Below are 17,929 nucleotides of genomic sequence, written 5' to 3'. Positions count from 1 at the left end.
TGACAAAACTGTGACGGGACAAAAGTAATGGCACTGAGTTGCCTGTGCATCAGCAGTGCTGTCCACTAGGGCTGACTGGCACCTAGCAGCAGCTTCATGCAAGTGGGATCAGTTCTGCTTTCTATACCTTTTTTGGGTCACTTGGTAATCTTTTAAAACATACACAGAAAAAGAACCAACAAAACCACCCAAGGGGGTGAACTGCCCACAGTAGATGTTTGCTGGGATGTCTCAGTACAAACATAGTAACTTCATCTTCACCCGCCAGCTGGAAATGCTTGTCCTATGCTTTTCACAATTTAAGGTGGCTAATAAACAATTATGTAGCTCTACAACAAACAGATCAATACATCTGAGATCTAGGAGTTTTATTGTTATACTGACTTTAGTGTTGATACAAAACTTGCTGCAGTGATATTGACTGTAGCTAGGTGGTGAAAGTATAATATAGGATTATTGCCTTGTCTTTTACCATAAAAGATTTTTTTGTATTAGAAGGCTCTGATAATGACTTAGTATCTAATAATAAAAAAGTTACACTTACTGGTTTAAGCATTCATTCTTCCAGTCTATATAATGCCCCCAACACATGCACAAGCATGCATTTGTGCACACACAAAACTGCAGTTCTGTCTCAAAGTTAGTAACTCCGTGGATGAACTCAATGAAACAATTTTCCTACAGGTTTCATTATCTAGAAGGTGGGCCAGATCCTGCAGATTATTACATCTCTCAGTAACTTTGCTTATATTAAATTTGATTACACTGTTAGTCTAATCAGTCTTCAGGTAACTTTACCAGATTTGGCCACACTGGATCCCTGCGTATGCCACATCTTGAGTAGAACAAAGAGTGCTGTTTTCATGCATCTGATATAAGCCTGCTGCTTTTGAAATTGATTCCTACCACTCACTCACTGTGAATTGGTGATACTCTGTTCCTCTTGAGTTTTAGGGTATTACAGACTGACTTGAACATTTAATTATTTTTCTCTAGCGTCTTTGAATCTGTGGGAGTGAAAGAAATCACCTACCGCAATGGAGTGAGTGGTCAGTCATGCTTAGGCCACAGTTTCTGTTTAAATAACTTAATGCTGGCAAGCTGGGACTTTTCAGTCCCTGCAAGCTCTGAAATGTGCTCAGTAGGTTGCTGAAATGCAGCAGTAGTAAATGTTGTGGTAGGCTGGGATGAGATCGGAATATAGGTGTCTGCAGGATCATAACTTCATTTACATTAAGACACATAGCAGGTCACTGACTGAGAAGCTTCTTCAGCATTTATAACTGTGACTTTGGTGTAGCAGAAGGGGTGTTTACATTTAATTAGCTTCTGGTATTTCATCGAGAGCTCTTGTATGATGGCTTTATGGTGGGAGTTCTTTATTTGATATACAGGAAATGAATTCATTTGACAACTTAATTCCTTTAATAAGTTGAATAATCATTTGTGATTCACAACTTAAATCACAGGAGGGGCTATTATTTTAAAAATTTCACTATATTCTTTATCATACGTGTGTTGACTGGTTTATACAGTACAGAACAGGATTTGTGTAGATCAGCATGCTGTAAGTTTGCCTTTTTAAGAAGTTTATTGCTTCAGTAGGTATTAGGATTTCACTGTTCTGTCATAAAACATTGCCAGGTATGGAACACATTTTTGAGTGGACCAAAGTATACACATCAGCTGTCATAAACATATAAACAAAATAAGAAAAGTATTTTCATCTCTTGCAGACCCCCAAAAGTTTTGCAAAAGTAGTTCATTCAAATTTAGTGCATTAAAAAGGCAGAACTAAGGTATTTCATGACCCAGAGAGCAGGAAAGAAGAGCATTACCATTTGCTTTTTCCTTAAAAGAGAAAACATCTCAGCAAAAGCAAAACTGAAATACGCTGACTTCGAGAAAGTTTCATCAAAACTGCGAATTGTCTTGTTTTCTTAACCTTCCTACTTGTACAAATAAAAAATTACACTGCTTTAACCACAAGATGAGACCTTTCTGTCTAGATTAAAGACGCTATGGTTTCACCATTATGTTTAATAGACTGTTGTGGTATTTGTGGAATTAATAGTTATGCTAGTAGCAGTACTTTTTTTTTTTTGCTATAGATATTTGGTTGTCTATAAAACTCACTGGAAAATGAACTGATACTTCTTTTTAAGCCAAAATATGTTTCTGATTGTAACCTTTTGATGAGCAGGCACCTCTTTATAAGACTTTTTTTAGCATGAAATTGGACAAATGATAACTATAGGCTATTTAACAATTATATAAAATATGTAGAAATTTTACACATGAAAATCTGTGAAAAACCTGAAAAGTGCTTTTAAAAGGTGCAATTTTACCTGAAAAGGAAACGTGTTTTTAAAGCAGCTCCAATCTGGAAGTGTGTTCAGGATCAAAACAAGATTTTTATTTCATTCCTTCCATTTAAAATCTCAGCCAAAACATCTAGGAAAAAAAAAAAAAAAAGACCAAACTCACAGTTTGCAGAAATAATGCTTTTCCTATCTGCAAATCTGCATTTTTACTTGAGTGCCCTTGTAAGTTCAACTGTGTTCTAAAAAAAATGAAGTTGAGAGGAAGGACCGAAGATGTCATCTTTGTTGTCTGCCTGCGTGATGTTGGTTAGTAATGAGGGTGATTAAACAGGATAGGAAATGGCAGTTGGAATTCGTGTTCCTCTGAATGAATCAAAGTGGTTATGAGACCTCTAGAAGACATTTCCTTGTACAAAATCTTGCATCTCAGTTGTTTATGTGAATAGTGTGCTCTTCAAAAAATATTTCAGAAGGCTTTCAAAATGTACACTGTGTGTATTATATCAGATCAAAACAGAGTTGCAGGGATTCCTGCCAAGGCCAGCCACTTAAAAAAGTGTGTTTTTGTAATTTTTCTAGCCACTCAGCAGATACCCACCTTTGATCAATGACATCTCCTTTTGGCTGCCTACTGAGACATATTCAAAGAATGATTTCTATGACTTGGCCCGAAGTGTTGGTGGAGACCTGATAGAAAAAGTTGTCCTACTGGATGAATATACCCATCCAAAGTAAGTAAAACTTTGAACATAATTTTTCCTGTTGTCAGAATAGGAATATTTTAATTCTCTACAACAAGAAATTCTTGATTCTTACAGTGTCTATGCATTTTGCTTTTTAATTCCAAAACATTCTTACAACACTTTCAGCAAAAAATGCTTTTGTTTATAAACATTGTCTTTGAATTTCACTTTTGCATTATTACTGTACTATTACTGTATTATGATATTCAGACTGCAATCGCAGTGTGTTATACCTGAGTATACAACAGTAGTGAACAGCAGTGAGCCCTCCTCGCTACGTCTGCCAAGGCATTGCACTCTGATCTGTAATATGTCTGATATCCCAGTCATGTTTTTTGCATAATGGCTAGGGTTTGTCTCCCTGTTCTCTTCCATTCTTGTTCTAGTACAGATGCATTAGTCGACCTTTACTATAAGGATCAGGGATAATAATGATTTGTTGCAGAAAACTATTGTTGGTGTTCAATGGGCAGAAAAAATACATTTTATTCCTTATTCTGATGCTTATTTATGCTGTTGAACAGTCTCTCAGGCTTGAAAATACCTTCTTGTTTATCTAACAGTACTGGCACAACTGTTCTGGGTGTGCAGGGTGCTTGTCCAACAGATAGTATCTGTTTTGTCAAAAATTGGCAAACATCAGTTATTCCATATGCACTGTTTTTCAATTTATTCTTTCAAAAATCCAAAAGTAAGTATACTTCTGGCTACTCAATTGGGTTTTAAAATAATTTCTCCTCTTTGAGAGTGGGTTGGGTTTTTTTTGTTTTTTTTTTTTGTTTTTTTTTTTAGTTGGTTGGTTGGTTGTGGGTTTTGGTTTTCTGTTAGTGTTTTTTTGGCTCTAGAAAGGCAGGTAGCAAATCTAACTAAAACACTGCTTGAAGATGATGAGAAATGGTTTGTGTTGTGCTCCAACACTTACGGAATATTACTTCCTACATTCAGGAATTTGACCTATTCTTATGAATTTGATACGTTGACAGTTTTGATACGGTAGAATTAACATCAAAATGATCTGTAGAATTTGGGATATTGGACCCATTTTTGGTACTTATCCTTTCTGCTTGCTTGTGCTGAATACTGTATGTACAACACCTCTGTTCCACGTTCAGTCTACGCTCTTTCTGGTGATACTCAATGTGATGATCTTTGTTGTTACATCTTCTCTTGGGGGAAAAGCTTGTATATAGCATGAGCACCTCTGCCAAGGATAAAGGTTTGGTAAAATCTTGTTCTCTATGGCCTCTCATAGAGACAGTGTTATTCTGTGCTTAGTCCTGCAGCTGGTTTCAGGAATCTGCTTACACAAGGAAAGTCTCAGCGGCAAAGCTGAATCAGTCACGACTCAGCTCATGGGTTGTGCTCCTCTTCTTTAATTAGAATAGTATCTTCCATTTTAGTAGAGTGGTGAACTGGGAACAGGATTCAGTACTCTGAATTTCTTGTGTATGTGTTCTCTTTTCTGATATACTTTGACATATACCTGAATATATACCAGGGAGGACAGTTCTTCAATGCAAGTTCTTTTATTCCTCTGCAAGGAACATATCTCTGCTTCCCTCTGTGATTTATGCAAATGGGTGGGGAAGGATGACTCCTCACTGAGAATTTTCATACAAATTTAGGACTTTCTTAGTATTGTCCCTAGAGCAATTAAACCCTTACTCAGCGGATGTCCAAATATGCATTGATACTACAGGGTGGAAACATTTATCATCTTCAGGTCTGAAGAATTTGAGCAGCTGTCACTAAGGGATTGTTGGTAAGTGATGCAGCCCCTTCGATTTATTCAAATGCAGTAACAGTAAAAAAAATCTTTTAAAATACTTCATTATAAAAGCAACAACAACAGCAGTCTAAGGAGATTATCTACCTCATTAGAAAAGAAAAAAAAAAAAATTGCAGATAAAGAGTACCTTAGCTATAATGGTTATGCCCTTTTTTCTTAGAACAGGATGTGCGCAAATATGAAATTTTGCAATTGATGGCATTGTAATGACAGCATTTTGTCTGCTTTCCAAAGCCTTTGGAAGACTGACTCTTTGAAAAGAAGTGTGTTCTGCTTAGTCTTAATTCCAAGATAATTGCCTTGTTACAGGAACTGTACAGTGGCTTCTTTAATTTGGTTTTGCAGAAAAGCCTCTGGGCAGAGAAATTAACATAAAAGAGATACTCACTGTTGCTATGGATCTGAATGTTATGGACTTAGATGCATGTACTCATGATCTTGAATTTGTAGTGATTCTGATATGGAGGATGGGAGAAAAGTGTATAAGATAGAGAAGCCAGCAGTGCTACTGTCTTGAATGTTAGTTACTTATAAGCAGCATGGTATGTTCATGTATATAATTAATCATTACTGGAATTTAAAATTCAGACTTTACATCCTTTAAATATACCAGTTTTGTGCAAATAGAATCAAAGGAGAGATGAATTAGGACATCTAGTAGTCTTATTTTCCTTTTTAAACTACCTTTCTTAGTTATAGGGCCGTAAAGAAAATGCTATACAAATAAAACTAATTTAGAACATAGAAAAATGTCTTTTAATTAAGATCCTTCATAGAGGCTGTCTCTGTGATACTCTGTAGTTCTCTACAGACTTTTCTGTGGTTCAGAAACCTAAAAAGGGAAAAAAGTGTGAGACAAGTAATTATTTAAACAAGGAATACAGGACTGGGAAAAAGATATATAAATATATACATTTCTTGATTATCCACTTTTGTAAGGTGATGACCTATCTTCCAGGAAAGCTATCTTCCAGGAAAGCACAGGCAATCAAAGATCCAGCAGGAAGTATTCTCCCTGATGAAAGGCACAAATTTAGGAGAAAGCCAAGTTGCTGTGGTAGATTAATAAAGAAATGTTCCAGCCTAAGTGCATCTTAGATAAACTTAACTAAACAAGACACGGCATTAAGGCAAACTGAGTAATGTGAGATATGTGAGTAAGGCTTTCCAGAAAATAAACTTTTGGTTCGATTTAAACTGCAGATATTTTTGTTTTTGTTTTCCTTGACAGCTGAAACTAATTGTGATAGATGCCAGCCTGGTAGGGCTAGATTAATTGTAAAATGTTACAAGCAGAAATTTATTTCACTTTGAGGGGGAAAAACAAGTTTTCCCTATTAGAAAGTAAAATACTAGCATCAGGTAGAAGATGTAGACATTTCTGTGTTTACCTCTCTTGAATTTTGTTGTTCTTCTGTATTCCGTGTTGACCAGTGCAGCAAGTAGACAAAGCAAAGTAATCCAAGGTCTCTGTTCCAAGCAGAGAACTGAGTTTATATAACTAAATGGAGGTAGGTAACATTTATGTAAAGTCATTCTGAAAACTAAGATAACTGTTGGGATGCTCAGCAAGAGTCCTGTGATTCACAGAACTCTTCAGTTTCATCTCAGCTATTTCAACCACATATGTTCCTTTTGATTCAAAAGTTTTGATCTAAAAGGAGAACGTGGACCTCTCAGGTGTCTGCAATCCCATATGCCCTACCCTCTACAAATGTATTCATGAGGTATCACAAAAGAGGAGACGGCCCTATGGATCCCAACAGCTAAACAATCTTTGGGATTCCAGGGAACTGGTCAGGGGATTTACTGACCTTCCGTCTGTATGGGAAATCTGGGAATAGGGGTTACTTGAGTAGGAGAGGAGCACCACCTGTGAGATGTGGCTCATGCATACAGAACATGAATCTGAGAAAGGGAGTGAGTTATACATGAGACTGATCAGGTCAGAGGATAATGCCATTTGTCATTGATACCTTCTCATCTCTCCTTGTGTAAAAGACCATCATGGAGCAGTGTGACCCAATGTGTATGAGAAAATAAGATCCACTGTCACCTGATTTTTAAGGTATTTCTGGAATCAGTGCCATACCAGGCTGAGACTACGGTTGATGTAACTTTACTCAGTGTAAATAATGCACAATGTGGCTGCATCACACCTGATATCCAGGCATATGGAGAATAAATAAATGGATACGAAGAGCAAGTTGTGGCTTTGCTGTAATGCCCAGGAAATTGAGTGAAATTATGGCAGGAACAGTATTGGAGTATCTGTATGACAAACTGAATCAAGAAGAAATGTCCTATAGCAGTCAGCAAAATATTTTCTGCTGTTCACCTTGCAAATTTAAGATCTCCCTTACTTGAAACAATAGCTGTGAACATTTAGGTTTTCATGTATTTGATCAGTGAAATGTTATTGTCTGTGCATGTTTTGTGAAATCAGCTGACTTTGATTTGCCTCGAGTTGTCAGTTCCTGAGTGCTGTGGGACCCGTGTGTGACCAGCCACCGGAAGGGAACGGCACTGTTTCTGCTACCTGGCTGAATTTGTTTCTTTCAAATCCTCAGAGATCTTCCAGGACCTTTAGGCATTACTGTGCAAATACACAATGAGTAAGGTTTTGCTACTGACATTTTTCATTTTGGAACATTCTGGTGAACAAACATTTGCAAAAACAAAGAGAATACTTTGGTCTATTATTGATACTAAAAGGAGAAAAATCAGTCATTTTTTCCCTTATTTTCACTTACTTTTTTGCAATGGCAGATCTTCTACTTACCACTAATTTCTAATCAGTCTGAATGTCCTTCAGAAGTAAAGTCAGAAAATAGTCCCATTCACACTGGTCAAGACTTTCAGAAAGGAAATAGTCTTCACAGAGAAACAGAAGACTGGCTGGATGGTATCAAAGGATAGAGTCTCTGCCTCTTGTAAGCAAAACAGCTGGCATTAAAACAATTTCGGCACAAGCACCGTGTTGTATTTCTGAGACATGAAGTTCAGCACAGCGGTCACACACACGTGAAACTGCAGGAGTAGAAAAGAATTAAGATAGTAAAGGGAGTTATATCAGGCTGGTGACCAGTCACTAGTGAGGTACCCAGGGCTCCATTTTAGGGTCAGTTCTCTAAAGTGTTCTTACAAATAATCTGGATACAGGACTTGGATTCACGTTAAGTAAGTTTGTGGATGACAGTAAATTGGGAAGGGCTGTTGACTCCCTGTAGGGCAGAGAGGCCTTGCAAAGAGATCTTGACAAATGAGAGAGCTGGGCAATTGCCAGCCACTTGAGGTTTAGCAAGAGTAGGTGCCAGATTCTGCACCTGGGATGGGCAGCCCTGGCTGTGTGTTCAGACCAGGGGATGAGAGGCTGGAGAGCCATCCTGCATCTCTTTCTCTTTGGTGCCTTGCATAATCTTGTCAAATGTGATAGGCTCACATCCCTGTTCTGAAAAAGTGTTTTGTGAGTTCTGCAGAGAGAGGTGGATTTCCTACCAGTCTGGGAACTGATTCTTTAAAATTTCATTCTAAAATGTACTTTTCTGTAGAAAGAGAAGGAAAGGAAGGAAGGGTATGGCTCCACAGTTTTCTTTGTAAGGGAGATCTGGGGGTTGGCTGAAAAAAAGTATACAAAACTGTAATCAAGAAATGCAGTGTGTCCTCACTGGTACTGGAGAGTAAATTTTTAATCAGAACAACTAAAAATACACAGAAAAAGCAGTGTGAGAGACAGTAAGAGGTGGGTGGAATTGATTTGCTGCATTTTGACGGCTTCGTTGTTAAAAATATAAGTGGAGAATAGGTAAGAAAACGTTTATTCTTGCTTTTGAGTGAGTTACTTGCACACTTCTGCAGTGAGATCTACATGTTTGTAACAGTCTGTTAAATGAAGTAAGAGGAAGTGTGTTGACTGCTGGAATGCTGTTAAGTAGGTGCACTGTGGCCTCATATTTGGAAACTTTATGAGAACTCTGGCAACCTGTTCTTTCCCAAATAATAGAAGGAACAGATCTGACAGGGAAAAGCCAGATCCTGCTGACTGTTCTGTCAAAGCATAGAATCACAGATTCATAGAATCTATGTAATAACATTATTTTCCTTTTTATCACTAGATTTCTTGCACCTTCCCTTATCAAAACACACGTGAAATCAAATACTTCTAGATCTGCTTAATTTCACAGAATCACAGAATGGGTTGGGCTGGAAGGAACCTAAAAGCTTGCCCTGTTCCAACCTCCTGCTGTAGGCAGAGCAACCCACCAGCTCAGGCTGCCCAGAGCCCCATCCAGCCTGGCCTTGAGCACCTCCAGGGATGGGGCACCACAGCTTCTTCTCTCATCCACACCTCTCTATCCTTGTAAGCCACCCCTCTTCTGTTGCAGCCCAGGATACTGCTGGCTTTCTGGGCTCCAAGTGCACACTGCTGGCTCACATCCAGATTTTTTGTCCAACAGAGCTCCCATGTTCTTCTCCACAGGGCTGCTCTGCAGTTCTTCTCCCAGTCTGTACTCTTATCTGGGATTGTCCCAACGCAAGTGTAACACCTTGCAGTTGGCCTTGTTCAATCTTATTAGGTACTTGTGGGCCCATTTCTTGAAGACTCTTTTCTATCATGGTTTTGTCTTTCTCCTGGAGCAGATGAATTAGGCAGAATAATTCTAAAGTGCTGCTTGGTGCTAATGTTACGCAAATTAAAACAATCACTTTAGTCCCAGAACGCCTGGTTGTTCTTCAGCCTGAGCACTTTACAATTTGCTGTGGGATTCAAGATTACCTTTAACTGCTGAACTGACAAAGTTCCAGCAGCAGCTTCTGTATAAAATAAACACAGAAGCTGCTTTTGACAATAGCTGTCAGAGGACTGGTTTGCTGTTAATGAACTGTGGTCTCCAGTTCTGGAATTTTTTCATTTTATGAAATGAGTGGAAGTCATGAAGTCAATTTATGGGAGACTCTTTCTGGTCATGGATTGACTTCTTACCTTTTCTTCAAATGTCACAGGAGATCATGAACATATTGTGGCTAGTTAAAGCCTCACTGCATTAGTGCCCCTCAGTCCCTCTTCTTCTTTTCTTGTCACAACCAGGAAAAGTGTCACCTGTAAAGGAGAACTTTGATAGTAATTTCTTTTACCTTACGACAAAAGAAACTTAGAAAACACGCCTATGATGGAGGCTGCATGATTTTGAGAGCATTTCAATCCTGATCTGTGTGTCAGGCATTCCCCTGTGCCCCAAGCCAACTTGATGGATAGCAAGTGGTGTTTGCTTGATCTGCATACAGAAGCAACCCCAGCCACATTCAGAGTGGCTCCAACCACTTCCTTCTCATCCCTGCTTTTTTTCCTCTTCGAAAACAGCTGTATAGAAACAGCAGTTCCACGCTCATAGCAGCTCCTGCTTAGAGGTGACCAGGGACTTTCTGACCAAATTTCTTCAGAGTGAATGCTGGTCTGCCCTGACAGTTACTTTTTGAAGACAAATGAGTTCTGGTCATGTCTTGCAGAGCCCAGACAATCAGCCACCTAAGTGATGAGGTGGTGAGGTTTTCATCCTACATCCCTAGATGTTTAAAGGTGCTCAGACTCCTGCTCATGTCTTTAAATACAAGGTATCTGGGCTGTGCTGGTTACTAAATGGCTCTGGGGTGTCTTGCACTTCTCATATTATAGCAGCCTCGATGCCTTGCTGCCCTCTGCCAGGACTGTGCCTGAGTTCAGTATTTCCAGATATGCCGTGTAGTAGTGGGAGCAATCACTGAGCACAGGCCAGCCATCTGCTTGGTTTTGTTTTTGAGAAATTTGAACTAAAAAGATTTTAATTCTTTAATGTTTTAGACATTCTGAATTTCAACCATTCCTGTTCCTTTTCTGTATGGTATCTCCTAGGTGAGGTCAGAGATTAGGAAATGTGAGCATACACTGTTACAGCACAAGCCAGAACGTATTGTTTGATATGGAAGTAAACTTTTTCAGTGCTGTGTTTAATGTGTATACATGTGTAGACTTGGAATCTGTCTGCATATTTTTATTAAGCATCCTCTTCAAAGGTTTTTAAATGCTTGGCCTAGAGCTTTTAGAATTCCGCTGTGGATTCAGATGCCTAATTTCCTCAGGTTGCTTCAGAAGTCCCGAAAATAACTGTTCCCTGCCTAAATCTGGAATTGTAATAATGAGCTATCAGAGCAGTCAGAAAGGGACAGCGTCTGTCCTTTAGAAACAGCATGTCCTTGAACTGTTCATCATCTGCTTATTCTGGGCGCATCTCTTGTTTCATCTGCCAGAAAGACGGACTTCAAAAATACCAGTGAATGCCTTATCTTTTGTTTTACCAAGAAGGAAAACTTAAATAAAATCTTGCTTTATGCGATAAAGTGGGAGTTATTTGACTTAGGGCTTTTTCCACCACTTGTGACTGCCCATTCAGACCTTCCAGTGTTTGTCTGAAAAAAAAAAAGAATAATCAACCAATCACAAAAGAAAGAATGTACCTTTCCTCCTTTTCTCCCAGCACCATACAAACAGCCATTAATGGCACGCTATTGAAGTCTGAGGTTTCCTTCAGACCACTACATTCAAATCAATTGTAGGGCAGACAGTGTTTGCTGTGCAGTCCTGCCTCTTTAGAGACTGCGCTGAGAAAATTGCCTTCACTAACTGAAAATAATTTCTATTAATGAGTTTTAGTGGGAGTCCCATTATTCTTCTTTGGTAGGATGCTGGTGGCTAGCATGCAGACTTGTGGGAGGACTGGTATTCAAGAAAGGAGAAAGATGAGGTAACCACAGGTTTCCATTATAGCAGGGGGAACACAGTCCTGAAGTGTGATGTATCACCAGTGATATTCCGTAAGAAATGTAATCACCCTTCATGGGTAATGAGAAGAGAGGAAAACTTAAGTACATGAGCCACACGGAAGACAAATGTCAACTCCCTTATGTATTCAGGCAGATACAGAGGATAGCTTTGCTACAGAAAAGGGATAGCTGGAGTCACAATGAATCTTTCTAAGAGGCTGCTTGGCTGAAGAGCTTAACCTTTTTTCATCATGTCAACCTGGAGTCAGCCGTTCAGCACCAGGTCTCAGAAATCTGTGCCACAGTTCCCAAAGCACTTCACAGGAGGCATCACAGAGTTAGCACAGTGATTTATTGACAAGCAGTGGGCCGGTGAAAAATGGCTAAACGAGTCAGCTGCCAGAGGATGCAGGGAGGTTAGGAATAGGCTTGTGGATACTTGTAAGTTCAGATCAGACTTAGTGATTCACTGTCCTTGTAGACAAAGAGGTTAAGACTACTACTGTGCAAAACTGTTTTTACGGTGCATAATTGTGAGCATATTAGAGCTTGAGAAGCATTACAATGGCTCTGAATACATCAGAGATAGAGTGAAAGCTTTTGTAATCACATTTGTTTGATGTTAAATATGGCATTCTCTGAGGAGCTTGAAATCAGTTTAATCTCACAGTGCCTTTTGAAAGTGCTCTACTCAGCAGCATGAGCGGAAGAAAAATTTGCGTGTTATGAGACAGACCTTTTTTTCACCTAGTGCTTTGACCACTTCTTTGTATCACTCATGGAAGGAATTTCCTCCACCCTATCCATTGCTCTGGTTCCATCTGCCTGTGCTTAGGTGTTCTTCACTCTGTTCTGCTCTCCGCCTTGACAGTAGGATGCAACATCCTTCTGCTTTTGTTGAGCTCTACCCTATCCATTTTCCCCGATTAACATCTAAGTTGGTCATCCCTCCTCAACAGACTGGTAAGTCAAGGAGAGTGAGTCTTGTCAAAGCCACCGACAATGGTTGCCGGTCCTGCATGCTGGAGTTGCTAGATGAGAATGTGGGTGGGGGAAGGCTACGTGTTTTGGCAAGGTCTCCTGTGCCTGAAACTAGTTTTACTTCAGAAAATAGACATAACCTTCCTATAGGTTTTGCACCATTTCTCCTTAGTCATGATGTTTAATGATGTTTAGTATGGAAATGTTATAAGTTTATTGTAGCATGCCAGCAGTGTGAAGAATGCTTTTGTAACTAATCCTGAGTTTTTTCTAAAGTTCTCTTGAATTCTTCATGGAAATCTGCTTGGGAAACTAGAACTAGTACCATGGACTTACATCTTGCAAGAATCATTTGAGTCACAGGAGGTTGTCAAAGTACTGAGATAGACAGCCATCAAGCATTTCTCAGGGTTTTGAAGGACACCGTTGTCCTCTGCATGCTGAGAATTGCACACGTGGTGCCTGTTGGAAATACGGATGTTTGTTCTCATCTCCTGGATGGAGCATCAAAAACTGTGTAAAGACTGATAATAGGATGGCCAGATCTGTAATTGTTAGGGTATATTCAGCAAACATATATTTTGTAATGCTACCATAATGAGAGACAAGAGGAAAAGTATTTTTAAGCCCCTCTTCACTATGCAGTATTGCTCTGGAGAGGAGAGATAGATAAGCAATAAATCCTGCTGTTCATATTTTATGGATCCAGAACACGTTTTTGTGGGAAAAAACCCAGACGACATGTTATAGCTAGAAAAGATTTCTTAAAGTTGAGTCAAAGTATTAAGCAGCTCACAGGTTAGTTGTCTTCTTGCTGGAAAATGTCAGCATGTAAGCTGAAGAAACGAGATTTTCTTTAGTTTCAGAACAAATAAATGTCATCATTCGTGGAGTAGATCACAATGTCTTCACATTGTTCAATATTTTAACCTATCAGCTAACTTTAAATAGTTGAAGAAAATTGTTGCCAAGTTCTATTAAGAGCTGATCATCCACTTATCTAGGTGAAATGAACATAAATTCATGTCACTGTGGACTCTCTAAGTTGCATATTGATGGAGATGCACCTGGGCTGCTGAATGTACATCTTAATGGTGGCTGCTGATGCTCTAAATACCTCCACAATCCAGGTTTCTGTCCTTCTTCTCTCAAATGCTGTCTGGTAACATTAGCACTAACACCATGCAAACGATCCATTATTTATCAGGCAGAAATGCAAGGGAAAGGTATCTCTTAAAAATATTCTGAGGATGAATAAAAGATTTGTTTAGTATTTTTGTGTCCATTAGTGCATGCGCAGGACAAATGGATGAGTAGTAAGGAAATGAGTGACTGTTCATACCTTGTAACATTTCAATACTTTGTTTTCTTACTTTGTGAACGAACACCAGAGGGGAGATAGATGAAGGCTGATTTAATGGAGTTCTGTGTCTTTTTTCATAATTATATATGGTCTCATGGTTCTCATCAGAGATACTGGCTTTCTCATCTCGCAGACTGGTAAACCAGGAGCCAAAAAACTGTGTGGTGTGTCTGAAGTCACAGTGGGGTGGCACACAGGAAATTCATCAGATTGGGTCTAATGTTACTGTCAGTTATGTTGAATAGGTGGGATGTATACTGAGCAAGTGAAAACCAACGAGGATGTCACAGCATATTCAAGTTGTTCTTGAATTAAATTAATGGCTAGATCCAATTTATCAAAGCCAACTGTGAGCTGTATCACTTAGGCAGACATTTTTCTTAGTGTTTCCTAATGCAGATGTTTGTGGGTTTGGTTTTATAAAATGAGTCCTCACTTTTCAGAGCTTCTGAGTGTTAGTAGTTCCCACTGTATGCTCCAAACCTTTCAAAATGATGCCCTTGCTATCATTCATAGAATGACAGCATAGCAAGCCAGGAATTTTTTGCAAATTAATGGGACACTTTGAAATATCAACTTAACAGAGCTTGTGTTTTGTAAGTTGTTTTAGCTCATAATACTAATTCCCCTCACCAGAGTGTTTTAAGAGTTACGTCATGAGTATTTCAGTGCATAGCTTTTGGAGGAAGATGATGCTCTGAATCACAGAGAAAAAAGTCATTGAACAGAAAGTAATTTCATTTGAAAAAAAAAGGGGGGGGGGTTAAATGAGAGGTGTTTAAAAAACGAAGGTGATGAAACAAACCAGTGAAACCAACTTTCTCCATTCTATTAGTCCAAGAGGAAATATTTTAAAAGCTAACTAGAATGTGCAGCATAACACGAAATGTCTGCAGTACTGGGTGTCTTTCAGACAAATAAACCTTTGTGGTTACACAGAAATTGCAAAGGCTGTCAATTCTCATGCTTTAAAACATAAGTGACATCTGCTTTGGGTCGTGATGAAATCCCAGTATGCATTATGAACCTGCAGTATTTATAAAAGTCACTGTTGTATTTCATAGAGCTCTGAAACATCTGTTAGTAGACAATTCTATCAGCAGGATACTGGATTAAATGGTGTCTTCATAATACCTTAGTATGGCAATATCTATTTCACGTATGTTTAAATGTGTACAATATCTGCACATTTTTAAACTTTGCTTTTTAAACAGCTCTTTCCTCTCTAGACCTCAGTAGATCCTTCTGGGCTCTTGTAGTCCATTTTCTGAATATGAATTACAGTTGTGAAGGTGAATGTCAACCTAGTAGATCATTGTAATAGCCATTTGGGGCTACAAAGTCAACATGCGTTTATGCAATTCTAAAGTGGTAGATATTTAACATTACAAATTTAAGGTCTTTTATGATTACTAACCCAGGTCTTTGTGCTGACTTTCAGGTAAATTCAGTTTCAGCTCAGTGAGAACATTTTTGGTTGGACTCGATGATCTTTAAGGCCTTTTCCAACCTGAGTGATTCTATGATTTTAGGGACAAGTTTCTAATCTGATTCGGTACAAGTAGATTAGCTACTTCACTGTTGCACAATTATCCAACTCTTATAAATATATGGAGTTTTCAGTCTCCTGTCTTTGAAATATGCCTGGAACCTGGGTTTATTTGCTGTTTAATCTTCCCTCTAATGCACAAGGTCAATTCAGTTATATTCAATATACTCTCTCTAGAGAAAAGAACATTTCTGTGTACTAGATGCAGAAATATCAACCTAGGCAAATACTGAATGGAAAATCAATACAAAACATCAGAACAGTATCTATTTTAAAGTTTTTTTTCTGGGTAATTAGTATTTCTTTCCTCACTCAATTTTTTTTCTATGTTCGGTTTCAGTGTCTATTCTCTTTCTGTTATTTTTCTCATTTCCAGTCATTCTAGCAGCTCACAGAGTGCAGGATGCATGATTGTTGATTTCTAGCTGATACAAAGAAGTTCATACATGGAAGAAGTTGAAGCAAACAGGTTCTCCTGTTACTACTGATATTCTACTTGTAAAGATCCAAAAGTCCAAATGACCTTATCCATAAGCTAGCTGAAGGCTCAAAATGATTCAGAATATCATAGTGCTTCTTTCAAGACTTTTCAAGACTTTGAACTTGCAGTTATGTTTCTGAGTTTGACAGTGTGCTCACAGGGTGAAATTTCTTGACTTAAAAAACACAGTTCTGCCGCAGTTGAATTTTACATGGAGCACTGGCTCTGGCCAGTGAAAGGCCGGGAAAGGTCAGGAAAGCAAAGGTGAAAAATGTAGACAAAGAAAAAGCACCATAATTTAAAAAGGCTGATATCTTCATACATGACTACCAACATTTCTGAAAAACTGAATTAAGAGGCTGTAAAGGGCCACAATTCTCAGAAGTTAGTGTTTAGCACTTCTGCAAATAAGACCTGTTTCATATTTCTGAAACTTAGACCAAAAAAGAATTCACTAAACACTTTATTTTTTAATCTTCTCTGAGAGATTTAAAAAAGTGCATAAGAGAAATAGGTGCAACCACAACTCCTGCATGCTATTTTGCTACTGTAGTTAGATTTTCAAATGTGTTCAGGGTGCCAACAGTTTCCCTGAAAGGGAGGGGCCTACCCAGGTATTCCCTGTTTCGTGTATCATTTCCCTCTCCGATGGAGGGAACTGCAGCTGGTGAGCAGTCTCATCAAGCAGCGTGTTGGACACGAAGAATGTACTCTTTCTCAAAGGATATAAATCTTGGTCCTTAAATCAAGAGTTCTGTTATGGATTTTGGTGTGACAGTGCTTTTACTCCAGAAACCTGAAATTGCTGTGCCTGGAGACTGTAGCAGCTTCAAATTAACATGTGTTTGTTTCTGATTCCCCTTTCACTTAATGATAATTTTTGGCAGGGATCCTCTTTCTAAAATAAAAATAGATCTGCTTTGACTTGCAAATTCAAACTAATTGGACTAACTTTTTAGTCCTGCTATGAGAATTTCTACTGCTTGCTTTTCCTTATTGTAATTACGAATAAAAAGAAGCATCGTCAACAAAAGATTATGTAAGCACCTATTCTATGATAACCAAGTAGCCAAAGTGATGGAAAGTTTGATTGGATAAGAGCTAAAATTCATGATTGCTTAGGATATCAGATGAAGGAAATGCTGTTAAACGGCTCTGAAGAACACTTGTTTGTTGATGTATTTGCATAGCAGACTGCCAGCGGAGTGCAGCAGCACTTAGAGAGATGCTACCATCATGACTGATGGCAGTTTTAACTGAAAAACTGTGTCCTCAACTCAAAGCTTAGGTGTACTTTATTAATTTCATTAGCAAACTTCCTTGATAATCAGGTCAGGCAAATACTTAAGTAATGGCTTTCAAAGCTCAGTAGTAAAGAGAAAAATATCATGTAGATAGGGAATAAGCTCTTTTAAAGTAAATGAAAAAGTCTTATGTAAATCATCATCTGTGCTACATCTCTGTTCCAATATATTGATTTGTCCCAACACCTTGCACCAGTTACAGATTCTGGTGCTGAAACACATGATTACTACAATAACTAAACTTGAAAATAAAATATGCTGTCAGCAAGACACTTACAAGTGATTAGTGGAGAAGTTTGTAATTTCTCTGTAGCACTTAACTGCATTTTCTTCACAAGGATGTTTGGCACAAGGTGAGCTTACTGAGTGTTATCTCAAAAAGTTGTTTTGAAAATGCAGTCTGAAATTGTCAGTAATTGATTTTTTTTCCTACTTATAAGAAAGAAGCGATTCTCATGTTATAGAAAGTCACAATATTAATTGTTGAAGAAAGCTGTTCTTCTTTGAGTCTCACTGAAACTCCCTGCTGGTTTTAGCAAAGCTGGAAGGGTGAGAAATGCCAAATAGGACTTCAATCCACTGGAGTCAGTAGAAACC

At 38.5% G+C, this 17,929-nt stretch overlaps 1 protein-coding gene across 4 annotated transcripts in view; it reads left to right on the top strand.

Annotated features, from left to right (window-relative positions):
- The window catches only part of FARS2 (phenylalanyl-tRNA synthetase 2, mitochondrial), a 233,585-nt gene that overhangs the window by 152,105 nt on the left and 63,551 nt on the right, over positions 1-17,929 (top strand). For 3 of the 4 annotated variants that reach the window (XM_010708401.4, XM_085220264.1, XM_085220265.1), the window contains one exon: positions 2,904-3,055. The exons of the other annotated variant lie outside the window; for it this stretch is intronic. In XM_010708401.4, coding sequence (XP_010706703.1) covers positions 2,904-3,055 — 152 coding nt within the window. The remainder of the gene's footprint in view (positions 1-2,903; positions 3,056-17,929) is intronic. 4 annotated transcript variants of the gene reach the window in all.

This window comes from Meleagris gallopavo, chromosome 3, assembly GCF_905368555.1.
Source record: "Meleagris gallopavo chromosome 3, MGAL_WU_HG_1.1, whole genome shotgun sequence".
Taxonomy (NCBI): domain Eukaryota; kingdom Metazoa; phylum Chordata; class Aves; order Galliformes; family Phasianidae; genus Meleagris; species Meleagris gallopavo.
Note: the sequence above shows the minus strand (reverse complement) of the source record. Positions and strands in the feature narration are given on the sequence as shown.